Below are 17,228 nucleotides of genomic sequence, written 5' to 3' on the forward strand. Positions count from 1 at the left end.
ACATTTCTCATTCAACATACAGTTTAGTCCAAGTTTAGCCCCTAGTTGTCCCCATCTTAAATCCATGTATATGTATATTCCAATATCATAAACTAAAGGTATCTGACAAATTATTATCATTACATGTACACAGGAACATTCCTCCATCATCACACCTGAGTCTATGTTTTGATGAGTTCACTCCCCTTACCTACAAGCTAGCTCCCCATCCATTGCATCATGTTCGTCCGTACTGGCAAACGATATCCGTCCGCCTATCACAGCTCCGATTATATACACTAACCAAGATAAACGACCTACAAAAATATAAAATTGTGCTTAAAATTTCAGTAACTCTATTTCAAACTGAAACAGTAGTAGATGAAATATGTGAATTATGAAATTATATCCTCTGTTCTTATGGAGATTACAAATTTTGTGACAAACACATTTAAATACTGTTACTTTTATCCATGACAAGGAAATTTCTGTAAGTTTTATATCCTTTGTTTATTCAAAAGTATTCTTGTTGCAAACCAATTTTTCGTTATATCTTTTGCATAGATCGCAATTACAGTGGACCCTCATTTATCCGGACGCTTTGGCTCCCAGTCAATTTGTCCGGATATGTGAAGCATCCGGATATCTGAATCACCAGTTAAACAAGACAAAATAACATTTTAAAATTTCGTTCCGATGAAAAATAGTCTGGATACTGAAGCATCCGGATATCTGAAGGTCCACTGTAATAGGAAATCTCAAATGGATTCCAAAATGAAGGGTCGTGAAAAAAAGATGTTGCAAATAATTGATGGTTTAAGCCTGCAAAAATTAATTAATGCCCTGTTCACACGGAGAGTTTAATTCGAATTAAACGTAAGTTTACTGCGAATTAGCTTCGCTTAGCGTTCACACGGAGGATTTAATGCGAATTAGTTTAATTCGAATTAGTTAAATGCGCATTAAATTACTTCGCATTTGCTCCGTGTGAACGCTAAGCGAAGCTAATTCGAATTAAATTTTGACGCATGCGTAAGGCCAGAATTAAGCCACAGGACACGTATTGGTGGTTATATATAGGTATTTGTGCTATATTTGGCTCAAAAATTGAGGGAAAGTATGTTAATCACTAAAATCATTAGCTTCTACATGATGTATCAAAGGATAGCTCTGCATACATGACGTGATTTACAAATGACGTCATAATGGACTTACTGACGCCTGATTGCACAAGAAAATTTTTAATTCGCATTAGTTTACTTCGCATTAGCTGTCGTGTGAACGCAATTTAATTCGCATTAATTTGATTCGCATTAGTTTACTTCGCACTAATTTACTGCGAATTAAACTCGTCGTGTGAACAGGGCATAAGTTTCTCAGTCCAAAAATTTCAAAATTCAATGCAGCACATAGATTTTTTTTAGAGGGGGGGGGGGGGGATATGCAGGTTTGATGACCTTATCTTTGTACTTCCTGCTTACACATTACCATGGTGATGACCTCTTACCTTCCTGTACTGTGATGTCTACTTGGGTTCCTGACGATATGGCCTCCTGGTATCTCTGTGCTGCCTCATCAAATAACTGAACTAGGAGTCCACACGTCTTCTCGTACTCACATCTCCCGATGGTGGACAGCTACAAGATCAAGGTTTCTTTAATATACAAAGCTGCAATGTCCAAAACAATCCGAAACATATGATTGCGCCCATGACAAAAGGGCCTTATGGCATTTTTGCTAAAACAGAGAAATAACGTCATAAAGATGTGACGTTGCAGACTGACGGTGAACTTCGACGTAGAATTTTTTTAACCACGTGTTTTGACGTTTGACGCATCCAGAGTTTTTATTGCTGTTTCCAACATGTGGAATCTATTTTCATTGATAAATTAATTTAATCAGTATCAGAATCTCTCAATCCACTGATTTTAATAGATATAAATAAAAACATTTGGAACTGGTTTCTCAACAAACATCTATTATACGTCTCTAATACCAATAGTTTTCCTACATGTATAGAATTAGGCTGTCATCTTCGCCGAAGATGAGAAGCTGTCGACAAGGTGCTTTTCTGATAGGCCAGGATTATAAATCAACCTCTATACTCTAGATAGATAAATTTTAATTTATTTACATATTTATACAAGATTTAGGATACAAGTTAGACAGGAGTATATTGTTAAAATATTGCAAAGGAAAATTTGTGTTCCTTTTTTGAGATCCGCTCCACCACTCTCGCTATCGCGTCGATCACATGTAAACATTGATCCAGACAGAGACAGATAGACAGAACATTGATTCATCGGTGCATACTGCTTAATCTTTTGTTAAATTGTTTGTACTAATGTTGAAACTAAACATATATCTTCTACGTTTTTACAAATTTAGCAAAAATGTGTAAGAATGACAGTCAAGATGTTTGTATTTTCTGTAAATAAAAAAATAGGAGAGATAACTCTGATGTCAACAATCGATGTAACAGGGGTACCAGAGAGGGACTGTCATTCGCATGAATTTGCTCCCGGATTATAAAAGAGATATAAACACTTTTAATTATCAGCATAATTATAGTTTTTTAAATAAAAAATATTGTTGTACTTTGGGAACAAGGTCCCGTTAATGTAGAAAAGGAAAAACAAAGAAAAAAAGGAAAACTGTACTGTAGCATTGAACAAACGTACTTTAATTTTTTTTTTTTAATCTTTCATCCATAACTTTTTTTTGCATGACATAATCTAATAACGAATTTCATTTTTTAAAAAAATATACATGTATAGTATCTACCGTTTCATGAATCATGATTAAATAAATTAAACTTTAAAAACGTTGTTTTGTCTTAATTATTTTCTTGTTGCACTAAGACACTTCAATTTAGAGAAATTAAAACAAGCAAACTGAAAAAAAAATGTTCTAAATGTACTAACTTAAATAGAGCTGGTCAAGTTAATCTGATGAGAGAGAGAGAATAGAGGGTATAGATAAAAATATTTATATTGAATCTATTTATCTTATATTGAGATATGTGGAACTCTGTTGAAAAAGATGAGTTTTCAAAACAAAGAAAGTAATAAAATACTGTAAAATGAAAAAAAAAAATCTTTTTTGTTATTTAAACTACATGTATGGGTATTAATTTTCAAGATCTCCAAACTTAATATACTTGTAACTCTTTGGTACTTACGTGTTGCTGTTTTTTTATACATAGTTCAAATGTTTTAAGCATTATCTGCAAATAAATCCCTGAAGCCATGAAGAACTTTGTCTTAAAAAAAAGCTCGATCAGCATTGAATGTCTTTTAACAGATCACTACAGGGACGTAGCAACAAGGCCGGGGGGGGGGGGGGGGGGCTGCCCCCCCACTTTTTTCCCCAACATTACCTTTACTATAGTAAATATACATTGAAAGGATGATTGCCCCCCCCCCCCACTTTACCATAGTTTAGTGATATCAACGAAATGTGGGGAAAAAACTGGAAGTGAAAGTAACTTGCCTTTGAGAAAAAGTTGGCTACTACCCCCCCCCCCCCCCCCCCAACGAAATAGGATTTTAGAGGTTTTTTTTGCTTGTCAACTTTTTCAGGCAATAAAAAAAATTCTCTGGTCCCCCCCCCCCCACTTTCAAAAACGATGCTACGTGCCTGCACTTATCATGCTAAAAAGTTAAAAACCCATTTCTTCACTGGACTTATAATCTCAATGCACTTATCAGTGTGGAATATATTGTTTAACATGCCATCAAATTATGGATAAATATCATTATACATGTATAAGCACATATTATGATTTTATTTGTTTTGATTGACAAAAAAAACCCGATATAAGTTCAGGGTCGGGTTTTATTTCTTCATGAAAATGCTGACATAAAAAAAATTCAATGCGGAAAATACATGACATAAAACCGCAACGACATGCTTGCATTTTGTTTTATTTTGGCCGTAGTGCAGGGGATAGGGGTGTCCTTTTATATTTCCGTAACATGTAAGGCTTTACAAGGCTTAGCATATCAAAGCTTCTGGCACGTGAACAGAATGGAATTCATACTCTGTAAAATTCACTTCATAAAATAAAATTACAAAACAAAATCATTAGAATGAAGGGAAATTTTTTTTAAATTAAGTCATAAAATAATATGATGAATTTTCTAAGATGCTTACATCTCTACAAAAATCTGACATTTCAAAACTCAGCCAGTTCACAGACAATTGTCAGGAAAAATATATCATACAAAACAGTAACTGACTGTATATTTAGGTATGGACAATTACATGATATTAATTTTTCACCCACCCCTACAAAATCTATACATTAAAATGCATGATTCCAAAAATTACAGGATAAAGTTATTGATTTATCTACTGGATATTTTTTTTTGAAATTTATGAGAAAAAAAACGACGAAACAATTTCGTTCGAAATTCTTTTTAAAAAATTATGTAAATGGTTTCTGTAATTTAATTCTATTGGTATGCTTCTAAAACCACCCACTTAAAAAAATCAAAGTGCAGAGAATCTCATTTACAGAGGAAAATGAATTTCTTACATGAATCATACGGTTATATTGTATTAACAGATAAATAACAAGAATATCAGATTAAATGAAAAATTATTTGAAAACTATCAACATAAATGAAAAGACACTGACAGTGAGTTTTCGATCCTAATACCACGGTCCGATTTTGTCAGAATTAATCTGGTACCGCAACTGAATGTAAACAAACAGGCCAGTCATCCCTCTCCAGCTTTTCTGACGTAAGTGTAAGAATACGATAACACTGATTATCAGAAATCCTTACGGTAATAAACTATATTCTTTGACCTAAGACTGAATCTTTAAAAGTCATTACTACTAATATTCATTTATTTAGTTAAAACTTCGTTTTATTTTTGTTGCTTTATTTAAGGTTTGTATTATCTCAAAAGCTGTTGAGAGAAAGAACTATATGTTTACACGTAACTTTAAAATTGTGACTATGCGGTTGACTTCCTGTCTTGAACAGGATGACATAAGCCGGCTATTGCTCTTTGAGCAATAAGCCCGGCTAATAACAAGATATTGTTAATCTAGGGTGTCATTATATACATGATAAACAAGACTGAATTCATAGCAATCAGTTCCAGGTTCGCAGTGCATATGATTGCTGTGCTTTTTTTTAAAAATGGCAATGTTCAGAATTAAAGGTACAAATATAAAATGAAGAATACCCGGTAATATGCAGTATTATTTCAAACCTAAATAAACCAGAAGTCTCTGTCGAGACTGAAGCTCTACTGGTTTGTACTTATAGCAAAGGAAGAGAAAAGTTCTTAAGAAGTTGGGAATTGAAACTTTACCACAGCAATAAAAAGAATAATGATCCTTGATTAAGTCTCTTTATGTTCTTAGTATAGTCTACTGCTTGCCACATTATATCATAATCAGACTTAAACTGCAGGAGGAGTAGCATTTTGAGATTTTTTAACAGAAATTTCTATTTTTAGTTACCATGGCAACAACGTTCATCGAAATCAAAAACCAATACATAGAATTACGTATCTTAGTGTAGTCTACTTGTGTGCCAAGTTATATTGAAATCAGACCAAAACTGTAGGAGGAGTAGCATTTTGAAAGAATTTCACAGAAATTTTTATTTTTAGCAACAACCGCAACACCGTTCATCGAAATCAAAAACTGATAAACAGAATTATGTATCTTAGTGTAGTCTACTTGTATGCCAAGTTATATTGAAATCAGACCAAAACTGTAGGAGGAGTAGCATTTTGAAAGAATTTCATAGAAATTTCTATTTTTAGTAACAACGGCAACACCGTTAATCAAAATCAAAAACCGATACACAGAATTATGTATCTTAGCGTAGTCTTCTTGTGTGCCAAGTTATATTGAAATCAGACCAAAACTGTAGGAGGAGTAGCATTTTGAAAGAATTTCACAGAAATTTCTATTTTTAGCAACAACGGCAACACCGTTCATCAAAATCAAAAATCGATACACAGAATTATGTATCTTAGTGTAGTCTACTTGTGTGCTAAGTTATATTGAAATCAGACCAAAAATGTAGAAGGAGTAGTATTTTGAAAGAATTTCACAGAAATTTCTATTTTTAGTAACCACGGCAACACCATTCATCTAAATCAAAAACCGATAAACATAATTATGTATCTTAGTGTAGTCTACTTATGTGCCAAGTTATACTGAAATCAGACCAAAACTGTAGGAGAAGTAGCATTTTGAAAGAATTTCACAGAAATTTCTATTTTTAGTAACAATGGCAACACCGTTAATCAAAATCAAAAACCGATACACAGAATTATGTATCTTAGTGTAGTCTACTTGTGTGCCAAGTTATATTGAAATCAGACCAAAACTGTAGGAGGAGTAGCATTTTGAAAGATTGTTTACAGACAGACAGACGGACAGACAGACAGACAGACGGACAGACAGACGGACGGACGACGGACGCATTACTATCGCATAAGCTCTTCTGGTCTCTGACCAGTAGAGCTAAAAAGTGAATTTACAAGTTGTAGGGTTAAAGGTACTGGGTGTAGGAGAGACACCCATTGTGCACCTAAAACTTGGGAAGTAAAAAAATATATTTTTATTTTAACTCGTGTTCACAAGAATTGTAAGTTTCTGCCATTTAGATTTTTACCCCCCCTCCCCCCTTCCTCACCAACAGTTTTTCTGTCTTTATATAAAATTTAGAAAAAGGAACGATCAAATAAATTTTCCAACACACACATAATCTAAAATCCTGGGTCTATCTATTGTGTAAATGTATGCGGATTATAAATCATTCATTTGCTTATAAAATTTCCACTTTTTTGATTGGTAAATATTAAACTATTTTTTATACTGCTAGACTGAAAAATATTTCGTGTATCCTTTATATAATTTTCAAACAGCAGTGTCATTTTTTACCCTATGCAGACAGACAACCTTAAGATGCAGCGAATCAACCGAAATTCCTTTGTATTCACTGTCTATTGTATATCGTAAAAACATGATATTACACTTCACAGTTTTTCTGTCTTTATATAAAATTTAGAAAAAGGAACGATCAAATAAATTTTCACTCCACAGTACCATTTAGGTAGCGTATTGTTGTTCCAGATATATTTAAAAAAAAAAAACTATTTTCACATGTATGGTAACTCGAGATATATTGTTTTATGCTGAATTCAGGCAAAAAAATTACATATTGACCTATCGAGAGCAATATTTAAATTAGAATAATGAATTATGCAGGCTTATCAAAGGACTCTTGCATGTAGTAAATATTTTGTTTTAGAAAATAATTGTTTAAAAAACTGAATGGATGTCGCCCGCTGTTCAGGTCTCCTCCTGTCAGAGAAAAGTGAAATGTGAAAAAAGCAGTCACTCATAATTCTACACTGATGAATTCATTATATATTATATATAACTTTTAAATAATTATTAATAATTAAAAGAGACAATGAGATAAAAATAATGTGCTTGGGTAAATATTAAATATTATACAACTATTAATTACCGTAGCAAATTTGCAGAAGAAAATCATTTTACGTTAACTCTGAAAACGTTTGACGTTGTTGAAAAATATGACGTCATTATGAACTTTTTAGTATCTTAGATTAAAATGAAGAAAAAACCAACTTAGAGTAGACGTAGGCCCATAAAAATTCATATTTGACAACTTCTAACCTTACTCTATCAAAATCCGTGAAAAACTCAAAATGTATAAAAATTGCCATAAGGGCCCTTTTCCCATGGGCGCAATCATATGTAACACTATGATATGTATTTATTCAGGCATGATAGCAATATGTAATAAAGATTCTGTTAAATGTCTCATTAAATTCATTCAGTGGTGAGGAGTGTAGATAAGAGATCGGTACTCTCAAAGCATACAGATGCTGATCATGAGAATGGATGAGATAGATGGATGGGACAACCTCCTTTAACGGGTACTTTACAAGCAGGGGGATATAAAAGATGAACTTGTAAACCAGGCATTTTAAAACATATTTTGTTGGACAGAATTAATTACTCCTTGTAAACTAACCTGATCTAACTGTTGTGTTATCATCCCTTGGTCTTCCAAAGGATCTTCTAGACCATCTCTACAACAAACATACAACATACAGAACTGGAAGTGACTATACCTCTGAAATGCATGTATTTTACTTTATGAAAATTTACAGTAGAAGTGACATGCCTACATACTTACATCTCTCAGATTGAAAGCATCAAATCTACACAGCTATACTTACTTAATGACTACAGTAACTGACTCTAGCCGAGACATGGTGTAAGCTTTGAAGATTTCTGGTGTGTAAGTCTCCAGTAAGTGAGGCTCGTTAGCTTTAACATATGGCATGGAGGCCACCATTTTCTGCCACAGACTCAGCAGATAGTGAACACTGTTAGGAGCAAACTGCCACATTTGCTACAACAGGAAGAATGCAATCTTTAAAACTTCAGTCCACTTGACTTTTAAACATCAAGCTTTATCAAATGGCTCTTTTGCATTATTGCTGCTTCATACAGTGAAATTCAAGCACTAGGTACATGTAAATCAACTTCAAAACATATAATTGTTTCTTTCACATTAGTAATTCAATGCAATGTATTTCAAAAATTACAGCAAATTACAGAATAGCGGTTAAGTTTTCATATTGGATATTAATTTATTACAAGTATCACATTGTTTGAATTCATAAATCAAATTTTACAGGGAAATGTGATTTTAGTTTATACTTATGTGCCAAAGTGTTCTGCTGTATCATATTTAATTGCAAATATTTTTCAGTAAAAAACTCTGACAAGGTAAATTCATCGTTTGTCACTTCCACATAAAAAGTGTGCCACATACAGTATGATTAGGCTATCTAAATTTAAAATTCTTAATCTGAGCATTCAAATACATTGGTTTTTCCAAAACTTTTACACTATTTGTTGTACATCAAAATCTCATTATCCATGATAAACTCACTGGTTTGATTTTATAATTTTGCTATATTTATTTAAAAATCATTTATATTGGCAATAAAGATAGATGAGGGAGCTTTTTTTTTTAAAATTTTTATTTTGTTTAACTGCTATTTTTTTTATTCACAGATATACTTTCTACAATGTATGTCTGTATATCAAAAGGTTTCAACTCTCTGAACAATTATCCATTGCTTTTATGTTACCTCTGTGTGAAACATAAAGTAAGAATTGAATCAATGTAAAGAATGTAATTCGATCTTATAGTATGTTCTTCAGTAAAACAAAGTAGCCAAAATCTCAAATTTCAGAAAATGGCTACAGACATGAATATAGAGAAATTTGATGAGAGTAGAAATGTTCATCATAATTAATTTAATACATTTTATTTGTGTTATTTATATCATTCCAAGTATTTATAATATTATTCTGTTTACATGTGTTTAATCCATAAAGTGGGAAAATTGGAGTGGAAAGCTAACTTCCTGACTTTGTTAAACAATACCTTTTATTTAATCAAAAATATTTGCAATAAAGAAAAGTATTATTGCACAACACTTTGGCCTATATATGTGGCTTCATACCGTTGAAATCAACATTTACTGGATGCGCGCTTGTGACCTAGATTCAAACCTAATGTGAATTTCAAATTAAATAATTGAGCTATTTATGAAAACTTGCGTATTTTGCTGTAAGTAACAGATTTTGGTTTCTATTAACTCTTACATATAAATTCTATTTTCAAAAATTCATTTTTTTTCTCACAGTGTACAACATATGATATATAGTAAGAAATTCTCAATTAGCTCAATGTGACCTACTTTTTTAACCATGGAAAAAACACTGAATAATCCTCTTACCCTCAGACTTGTGACTGTGAATTCTGCGATACGCTTGATTAGATCTTGATAATTATCCACCTTGACCAGTTCTCCTAATTGGTAATTTGTCTTCAATCTCGCCAACAATCGACAAAACTCATGATAGTTGCTTGGATCTGTTAAACCCTGAAAAAGTTTCCGGTTAGAATCACACATATGAATGATTTTATTTTTAGAATACTTAGAGATCCAAAACACAGAAAATAAATGTATATTGTGGAAGCTCATCAGCAACAGATGCTGACACTAAGGTGTATGAAGTTCTCTCTCTCTCTCTTTGAGTATATTTTTAAATAAAATCATTAAAATCTTTGCCAAAAGACTACAGAGTATAAAATAGCATTATATGTTTATCAAACACCAATGCCTGTGTATGGCTTCTAATGGCCACAATTTAATTTCAAATTTAATTTTAATTCAAATCTAGGTCAAACTCCCACCTGTACCTGTAAATTAATGTCCTACCTGTGGACTTTCTAGAATGGTGCGGACACCCCTCACCAACTCATTGAGAAATTTGGCACGTTCTGTATTGTTGAACAATGATCGTCTGACAGATGCAATTTGTACAAGACATGATAAAGCCTGAAAGATAAAGAATACAAAATAAAACAATCAGAAGACAGTGTAAAGTATTCACAAATGTGTCATTCCTTCAAAAACATTATCATTCCTGAATAACTAATACTAATACTATGAATGAAAAGAACAAACAGAAAATTGATTTCATTATCAACATAACTAAAGTAATCATTTTATTTTTAAAAGATTAATTTTCCAGCCGTATTTAAAAATATTTAGCGACATGCTTAATAAGTGTTGTAATGGCCATAGTTTCAAGTTTTTTGTTTGGACAAGCTCACGTATAAAAACTCCGAAGCATAAATAAAACTTTTATCCAACAAAGACAAATGTCATTTCATAAATCCCTCCCCATTACTGGGATCTTACCATTGATGAAAGTGAAGGAGGAAGGTTAGAATACAGGCTGAAGAACAACTCCATGGTGGCCCCATCCAGGAAAGCTAAAAAGACACACAGTTTACCCATTATTAACATGTAAATCACTCTCCACCTTTAAACGGGTACCAATACCACGCAACCTGACTAAAGGACAGGATATGTGGGTATCGTGATTTTACGTTTATATATATATATATACCAGAAATGTGACAGGTTCTGTATTAATAAACAACGGTCATCTACCTGATTCAGTTTTTTAAGAGAAATGATAAAAGCAATTATTTTTATATGTACATGTCTAACAATTATTGTTAAACTTTGGTTCTATTTTTATCCGTACCTGACCTCCAGCCTGTTGGGATCTGAACTGTACAAAGGTCATCAGCTGTCTCGTCTGTTGACGTACCAATAAAGTCAAAGGTCAAACAGTTGTGAGCCAAGCGTAAAGCATGTGAAATCAAGCCATGCTAAAACGAAAAGTTAGTTATTTTTAATATACATGTTTCGTCAAACCTAAAAATGAAAATCAATCCACACCAAAATGACAAAAGTCTTTTCAAAATTATATCTTCAACCTTGTAATTGAATGTAAATCCATGTTGAATTGACACATTATTTCTTATTATATTCTTAAATCTGTAACTGAGAATCAATCCCTGCTAATATGACAATTATTTTAATTCATTTTCCCACATCTGTTTGAGAAAATAACACCCTATAATTGATGAAAAGGCATTTTTCCTAACAGGGTTGGGGGTTATTCAACTATCTTTCTTAATTTGACAGAAACAAGCCCCCAACTTCCAAATAAATGGATCAATAAAGCATCCATTTACCTGTGAATCATCTGAGAAGTCCATGCTCTTTATATTCCCAGCTGCTGTCTGTAACAGCTCACAGGATAACTGGAATATTTCAAACAGCTGTAAATCCCGGAATGATGAGGCAATCTTTCTGTGTTTGGTCAGGGACCTGCTGGAGTCTGCCTGAAAACAAGGAACAAAATATCTAAGAGAGTCTGTAACTATGATTTTTCCATCTCCAGTTTTAATTTAAGATACTTCTTTGTTTCCTAAAAAAATACATATTCTCTGAAACTGGATATTGACTTAACACTTCCAAGTTTTTTTTTTCTTTCTGTACCAATAATTTTACATAATGCTATAAATTAACATGTAATTTCTCCCACCCACCCTCTTTGATATTTCAATAAATAGTGAGAAAAGTGTGGACAAAACCTAAGTGACAAGTTTTTTTTAAAAGATTAATGACAGTGTGATTTTATTACATGTAAAGAACAGGTCATTTTGATTAATGAAAAATAAAACAAATCTAGAAAGACTGAAAATTTTACATAATCACTTCTGTTGCAAATTAGCCAAGTTCAAGTTCACTTTATTTTCTCAAACCCAAACATTGGTACGTGAAAGTAACAACCCCTAAAATCAAGTTAATAACTTGAAATTTCATTCCATGTTTTTATAAAAATGCTTGCAACAAGTATGAAAATCGGGCACTAAATTTGAAAAATAATTCTGTACAAAAATCATGGAAATCTGAGCATTATGTAAAATTATCAGTCCAATGGAACTACAGGTATCACTCTTTGTAATACAATAAAACTATGAGAAAGCACATGTAATGGGATCTGTGTTCTGGAAACATTTCAACAAAAAACATCTCTCTTTGGCTTTCCTTGAAAACAATTTTTGGCACATATTCTCCATTATAATGATTAATTTAAAAATAATGAGATTCTCCAGTAATTTTTTTTTTAATATAAGATATGAGATTTTGCTAAGTGAGAGACACACACACACACACGTTCACCCGATATTACCTCATTGTCATCATCGTCCTACAGAGAATTAAAATCTCTTACATTCTGTGGTCAATACTTACACAGTATCAGAGGGCTAGATGTCTTTAGCAATGTGATTTTGAAACTCAAATTGCTTTATTGTGTTAAGATAAACCTAAAAATCGAATCTCCAACTCATACTACTTTCTGCATTATAATTTTGATAATATTGGAGTAATTTCCCTCCTGTTACTAATAAATAAACAATTAACAAAATTTATAAGCTTCCCTGCACAGTTGATCTGTGACCTTTGACCCTTACCTCACTGACTTGGTTCATTTCACACACCAGCTGAGATAGAAGCTGTACCCCTATCATCACATGCTGAGTGGACCCACTCTGTAAAATCAAACATTGTTGTTACGTCACAATCTATACGTCAAAATCTGGATAAACCAGAAGTTTTCCGAGATGAAAAACCAGGGAAACAGAATGCTTCCGGTGAATATTTTGATGACTATTTTTTGAAGATTCTGTTGACTTTAAATCATAAAGTGTAGAATTACAACAAAATAAGTGTGATTAACTTTACATCCCAATTTTTTTCTTCAGATGCTTAAAATTCACACTTTTTAGTTGCTTTCACAAAACATACCTGTATGAATTTTGTTACGTCTGTGATGACATTACGAAACACATAATCTTTGTCCTGAATGTCAAACCAACCAAGCTTGGTGATACGGGCAAAGAGCTGAAATTATGAGAAAACAAATCAAATAAAAAAAATACAGAACAGAGGAAGTACATAACAAATGAACAATTTTGTTTTCTTTTTATGGAAATGAATAATGATGGTTGGTATCATTTAGTATGTATTTAATGCAGTTTAGCCTTAGCTAAAAATATTGTGTACAAGATTATTATCAACAACTGTCACGGTGAATAAGTTGAAAACTTACCTGTACAAGAGCTTGTAAAACATAGTGCACTAACTTTGGACGTGATGCCAGATACCCCAAAACATAATTCCCTGAAAATAAAAATTATAAAAAGTTATTTCAATGTGTAACCATCATAAGCTATTTCTAAGTTTAAACGTCAAGTTTCTTCATTGCACTTTTTATCAATTTTGGCCTTGAAGAAAAATTTTATGAAAATCTAGTTGATTATAATCCAGAAGGACAAACTTAACACCATTTGAAATGAGAATTTCCATTGAACTCCAGCAGAAAAAAAGTTCATACAAATAAATTACGGTAACAGGGCTGTATTTAAAGGTCACTGCAGGCCAGCTAGTGTAGTGTAACCCTTGAAATGCCATGTAGCTGCTACATGTAGGTAGGAAAATTGTACCTAACAGTGTCTTTATGTAGAGCCATGTAGCCCAAATAATTTTGAATCCTGCCCTCCTTTCAGGCAATACAAAAACACTGCTCTCTGGCAAGCTTATTTACTTGTTGGAATAAGTACACATGATTCACTCAAAATAAGCATCCATTTTTTTGTTTTACATTTTTTTAAATAAAAAAAACCCCTCCAAGTCTTTGAACAATGGTTTACCTTGAGGTGAAATCTAACAGAACAGTTTTTACAAGTTTTTTCAGGATTCATGACACAGATTTTTTGGCAACATCTACTCACGAATATCAATTCTTTGTTCCAGAGGGAGGGTAACGTTGGGGCGGGACACCAGTTTAGTCAAAGTTGTTGCTGCAAGAAGTTGCGCATAAGGAGACTGAAAAAAAGTTCAGCATATTTAAAATTCTACTTACTGCATCAAAAAATTTCTTTAGAAGTAAATTATCAATATGTATGCAACAATTTTGCACTAATGCTAATCGTGGGTTTAAAACACTGGACATATATTTTTTACCCAAATAGATAATTACTTTCAATACACTGTATGTATACATAATTTGGTGTATTAAAAATTTAGCACAATCAGTGTATTGTTGTCTGCACCAAAGTCGCCTTTATGAACCCTGCTTAATTTATGTAGTACACACATATAGTGCATAAATTTCCACTGACTATCAGTGATTTCTTACATTTCCTCTTTCCAACAGAAGTTGACACTTGCTCAAACAGTCCGGGGCATTGGCGAAGGACACTAGAGCCTTTTCTGCCTCCGTGCGGAGATTGGCATCAGCTGTCTCATAAAGCTGTTTACAGAGCAGCTCAAGCTGTAACAGCTCCTGTTATTATAATGTTAAAAATGATATTACCATTTTCAAATTTCATAACTTAAAAAGTCAGCAACCAAAAATATATCAGTTGGGGATGGTTATACATTAGCACTAAAGATTGAGAACAGGAAAGAGAATATTTCATAATGCTTTTGTCATGCAACTTTGTAAAAATAAAAGCAAAAAAAAAAACAAAAAAAAAACAGAAAAACAGACAAATGGAAAAGGGGGATAAATACAGGAAGTTTAATTTACTTGCCTCTAGTAAACATTCAATATTGTTAAAGCAACTTACACATCCTAAATTTAAAAAAAAATTATTCTTCTGCAAAATGCAGAGTTCTTGAAATCTTTTTTCCCCTGTCAGTCATTTGGACTGACTGCCTTGTGAAGTTTGTCAGTCCAGACAGATTTCTATCTGTCCAAAAGAATTAAATAAAAAGATGAAAACTTTGTTTGATTTCATTATCAATACATTTTGCACCTTGTGTCAATACACACTGCACACTTCATGCCGATTTAATCATTGTATAACAATTTTCGTTGAATTCTTGTAGGAGGTCGATTTTCTTCATAAGTTTTTAATCTAGTTCAATTTTCTCGCCTAGCTTACCTTAGCACCGTCAACAAACTTGTTTACACAATTAATCAATCATAGTTTGGTACTTGCGTTCATCGAATAAGCCATTACAAGATACTGAAAAACATTTAACAGATTGTGATCGGTCGGTTATAAGGGATTCGTACGAAATTTATTCAGATTTTCACAAGTTGCTCTCTCAACATTTACAGGTCATTTGGACTGACACAGAACGTAAACTTATCAGTCCTTGGTTGTTTTTATCGGTCTTGCCAACAGGACAGAAAGATTTCAAGAACTCTGAGATGTTAGCATAATGGTACTAGAGACTGTCAAAAAAAAGAGTCAAAACTGGACGCAGACATCAGACATTCTTGTCCTGTGTTTAAAAAGACAAGGCATTGGGCCTGAGACAATGTACATTTGTCAGGTCTGAAGATCAGATCTGATAAATGACTTAGTAATAGTAAATAATACACAAAGACTGTCTCGTGGCATCACCACAATTGACCCTTGTGCCTTTTCCTCACGACATTATACAGGTTGGGACCAATCACCCAAATGGGATATAATAGTCCGTTTGGGATATAATATCCCAAATGGGCAATAAATTTACAGTACAAAAATTGAAAATTTTTATTATGGCAATAAATATCATACATCCGCATCAAAACACTTAAAAAGGAATAACTTTTGGTTGACAAGTTTTCCTGTATGTCATTTGTTTAGGAGATCGATCCCTCGGAAGTTCCTTAACTTCTTGGGGATCAATCTAACAAATGGTTGGGTTGCAGAAAAACTTGCTTACCAAAAGTTATTCCTTTTCAAGTGTTTTGATGCGGATTTATGATATTTATTGCCAAAATAAAAATTTTCAATTTTTGCACTGTAAATTTATAGCCCATTTGGGATATTATATCCCAAACGGACTATTATATCCCATTTGGGCGATTGGTCCCAACCTGTTATAATTATGATATCAGTCTTGCTCATTTGCACTCTCACCTTCTAATTTAGCTTTTTTTTTTTTACATTGTTCAACAATTTGTTGCCCTTATTGTCTAACTTCTTCACACAGAGATAAGAGGTTAATGGCCCTTTCAGTAAATTATTTATAGGTCACAGGGCAATTTCATCTCAAGTTTGTTGAAAAAAGAAATAAGGTGCTCAATTTAGCAAATGTTTACAATTGAAGGTGTTTTATTACACTGAATTATACGAGGTGTTTAAATGCACTTCTGATGACCGGTCATCAGCTCTGAACTGCAGTGTAGGGGCAATTAAATTTGGAAATGGGGTTAAAAAAAATTAACGAAGATTATTCTATTTCAGTGTTCATAAACGGATAATGTCTTCAACAAAAATGGAACTCATTGGTGCTAAAAATAGCGATGGTTTACTTTTCCATCATAAAGACATCAACAGCTCAAACGCATGGTCACTTTTTCAAATGAATTTACGCAAATCTTACCTGTTCTTCCGCCATTTTTGTTTTCCCCTCTCAAATTTTTTCAACGTGCTAAGCATGCGCGAGGAAAAAATCATTCGGATAAATTTGGAAATAAGGTCAGAAAATCATTGCGATATAGCAAACGAAATGAGAGAATAGTTCTAAAAGATTTTATTAGAAGAATAGAAATTCATATTTCATTATCAACATTCATTGTTTATTCTCTACCTATATTTGTCTAAATTATTCAAAAGTACATTATTAAAAAACCTTAATGTTCGTGATAAAATGAATATTTTTAAAAGTGATTTTCAAACTTGATTCAAACATATATTTTCTCCATCAATGCATCAATTTATGCATAAAAACATTTTGAGCTAAAGTACTTCGAGGCAAGCTACCTTAATTACGTATATATT

At 32.7% G+C, this 17,228-nt stretch overlaps 1 protein-coding gene across 1 annotated transcript in view; it reads right to left on the reverse strand.

Annotated features, from left to right (window-relative positions):
- The window catches only part of LOC134263844 (exportin-7-like), a 30,608-nt gene extending 13,724 nt beyond the window's left edge, over nucleotides 1-16,884 (reverse strand). Inside the window, exons 1-15 of the mRNA XM_062746212.1 lie at nucleotides 16,831-16,884; nucleotides 14,642-14,788; nucleotides 14,235-14,328; nucleotides 13,553-13,623; nucleotides 13,249-13,344; nucleotides 12,915-12,992; nucleotides 11,628-11,777; nucleotides 11,132-11,258; nucleotides 10,780-10,853; nucleotides 10,294-10,413; nucleotides 9,808-9,954; nucleotides 8,230-8,405; nucleotides 8,022-8,079; nucleotides 1,487-1,616; nucleotides 191-296 (exon numbers count right to left, since the gene is read on the reverse strand). Of these exons, the coding sequence (XP_062602196.1) occupies nucleotides 191-296; nucleotides 1,487-1,616; nucleotides 8,022-8,079; nucleotides 8,230-8,405; nucleotides 9,808-9,954; nucleotides 10,294-10,413; nucleotides 10,780-10,853; nucleotides 11,132-11,258; nucleotides 11,628-11,777; nucleotides 12,915-12,992; nucleotides 13,249-13,344; nucleotides 13,553-13,623; nucleotides 14,235-14,328; nucleotides 14,642-14,788; nucleotides 16,831-16,845 (1,589 nt within the window). The 5' untranslated portion in view covers nucleotides 16,846-16,884. The remainder of the gene's footprint in view (nucleotides 1-190; nucleotides 297-1,486; nucleotides 1,617-8,021; nucleotides 8,080-8,229; nucleotides 8,406-9,807; nucleotides 9,955-10,293; nucleotides 10,414-10,779; nucleotides 10,854-11,131; nucleotides 11,259-11,627; nucleotides 11,778-12,914; nucleotides 12,993-13,248; nucleotides 13,345-13,552; nucleotides 13,624-14,234; nucleotides 14,329-14,641; nucleotides 14,789-16,830) is intronic.
- Between the last annotated feature and the right edge of the window lie 344 nt (nucleotides 16,885-17,228).

The sequence above is a fragment of the Saccostrea cucullata genome, unplaced genomic scaffold (assembly GCF_032062105.1).
Source record: "Saccostrea cucullata isolate Sc308-1 unplaced genomic scaffold, CSIRO_AGI_Scuc_v1 ctg358, whole genome shotgun sequence".
Lineage (NCBI taxonomy): Eukaryota > Metazoa > Mollusca > Bivalvia > Ostreida > Ostreidae > Saccostrea > Saccostrea cuccullata.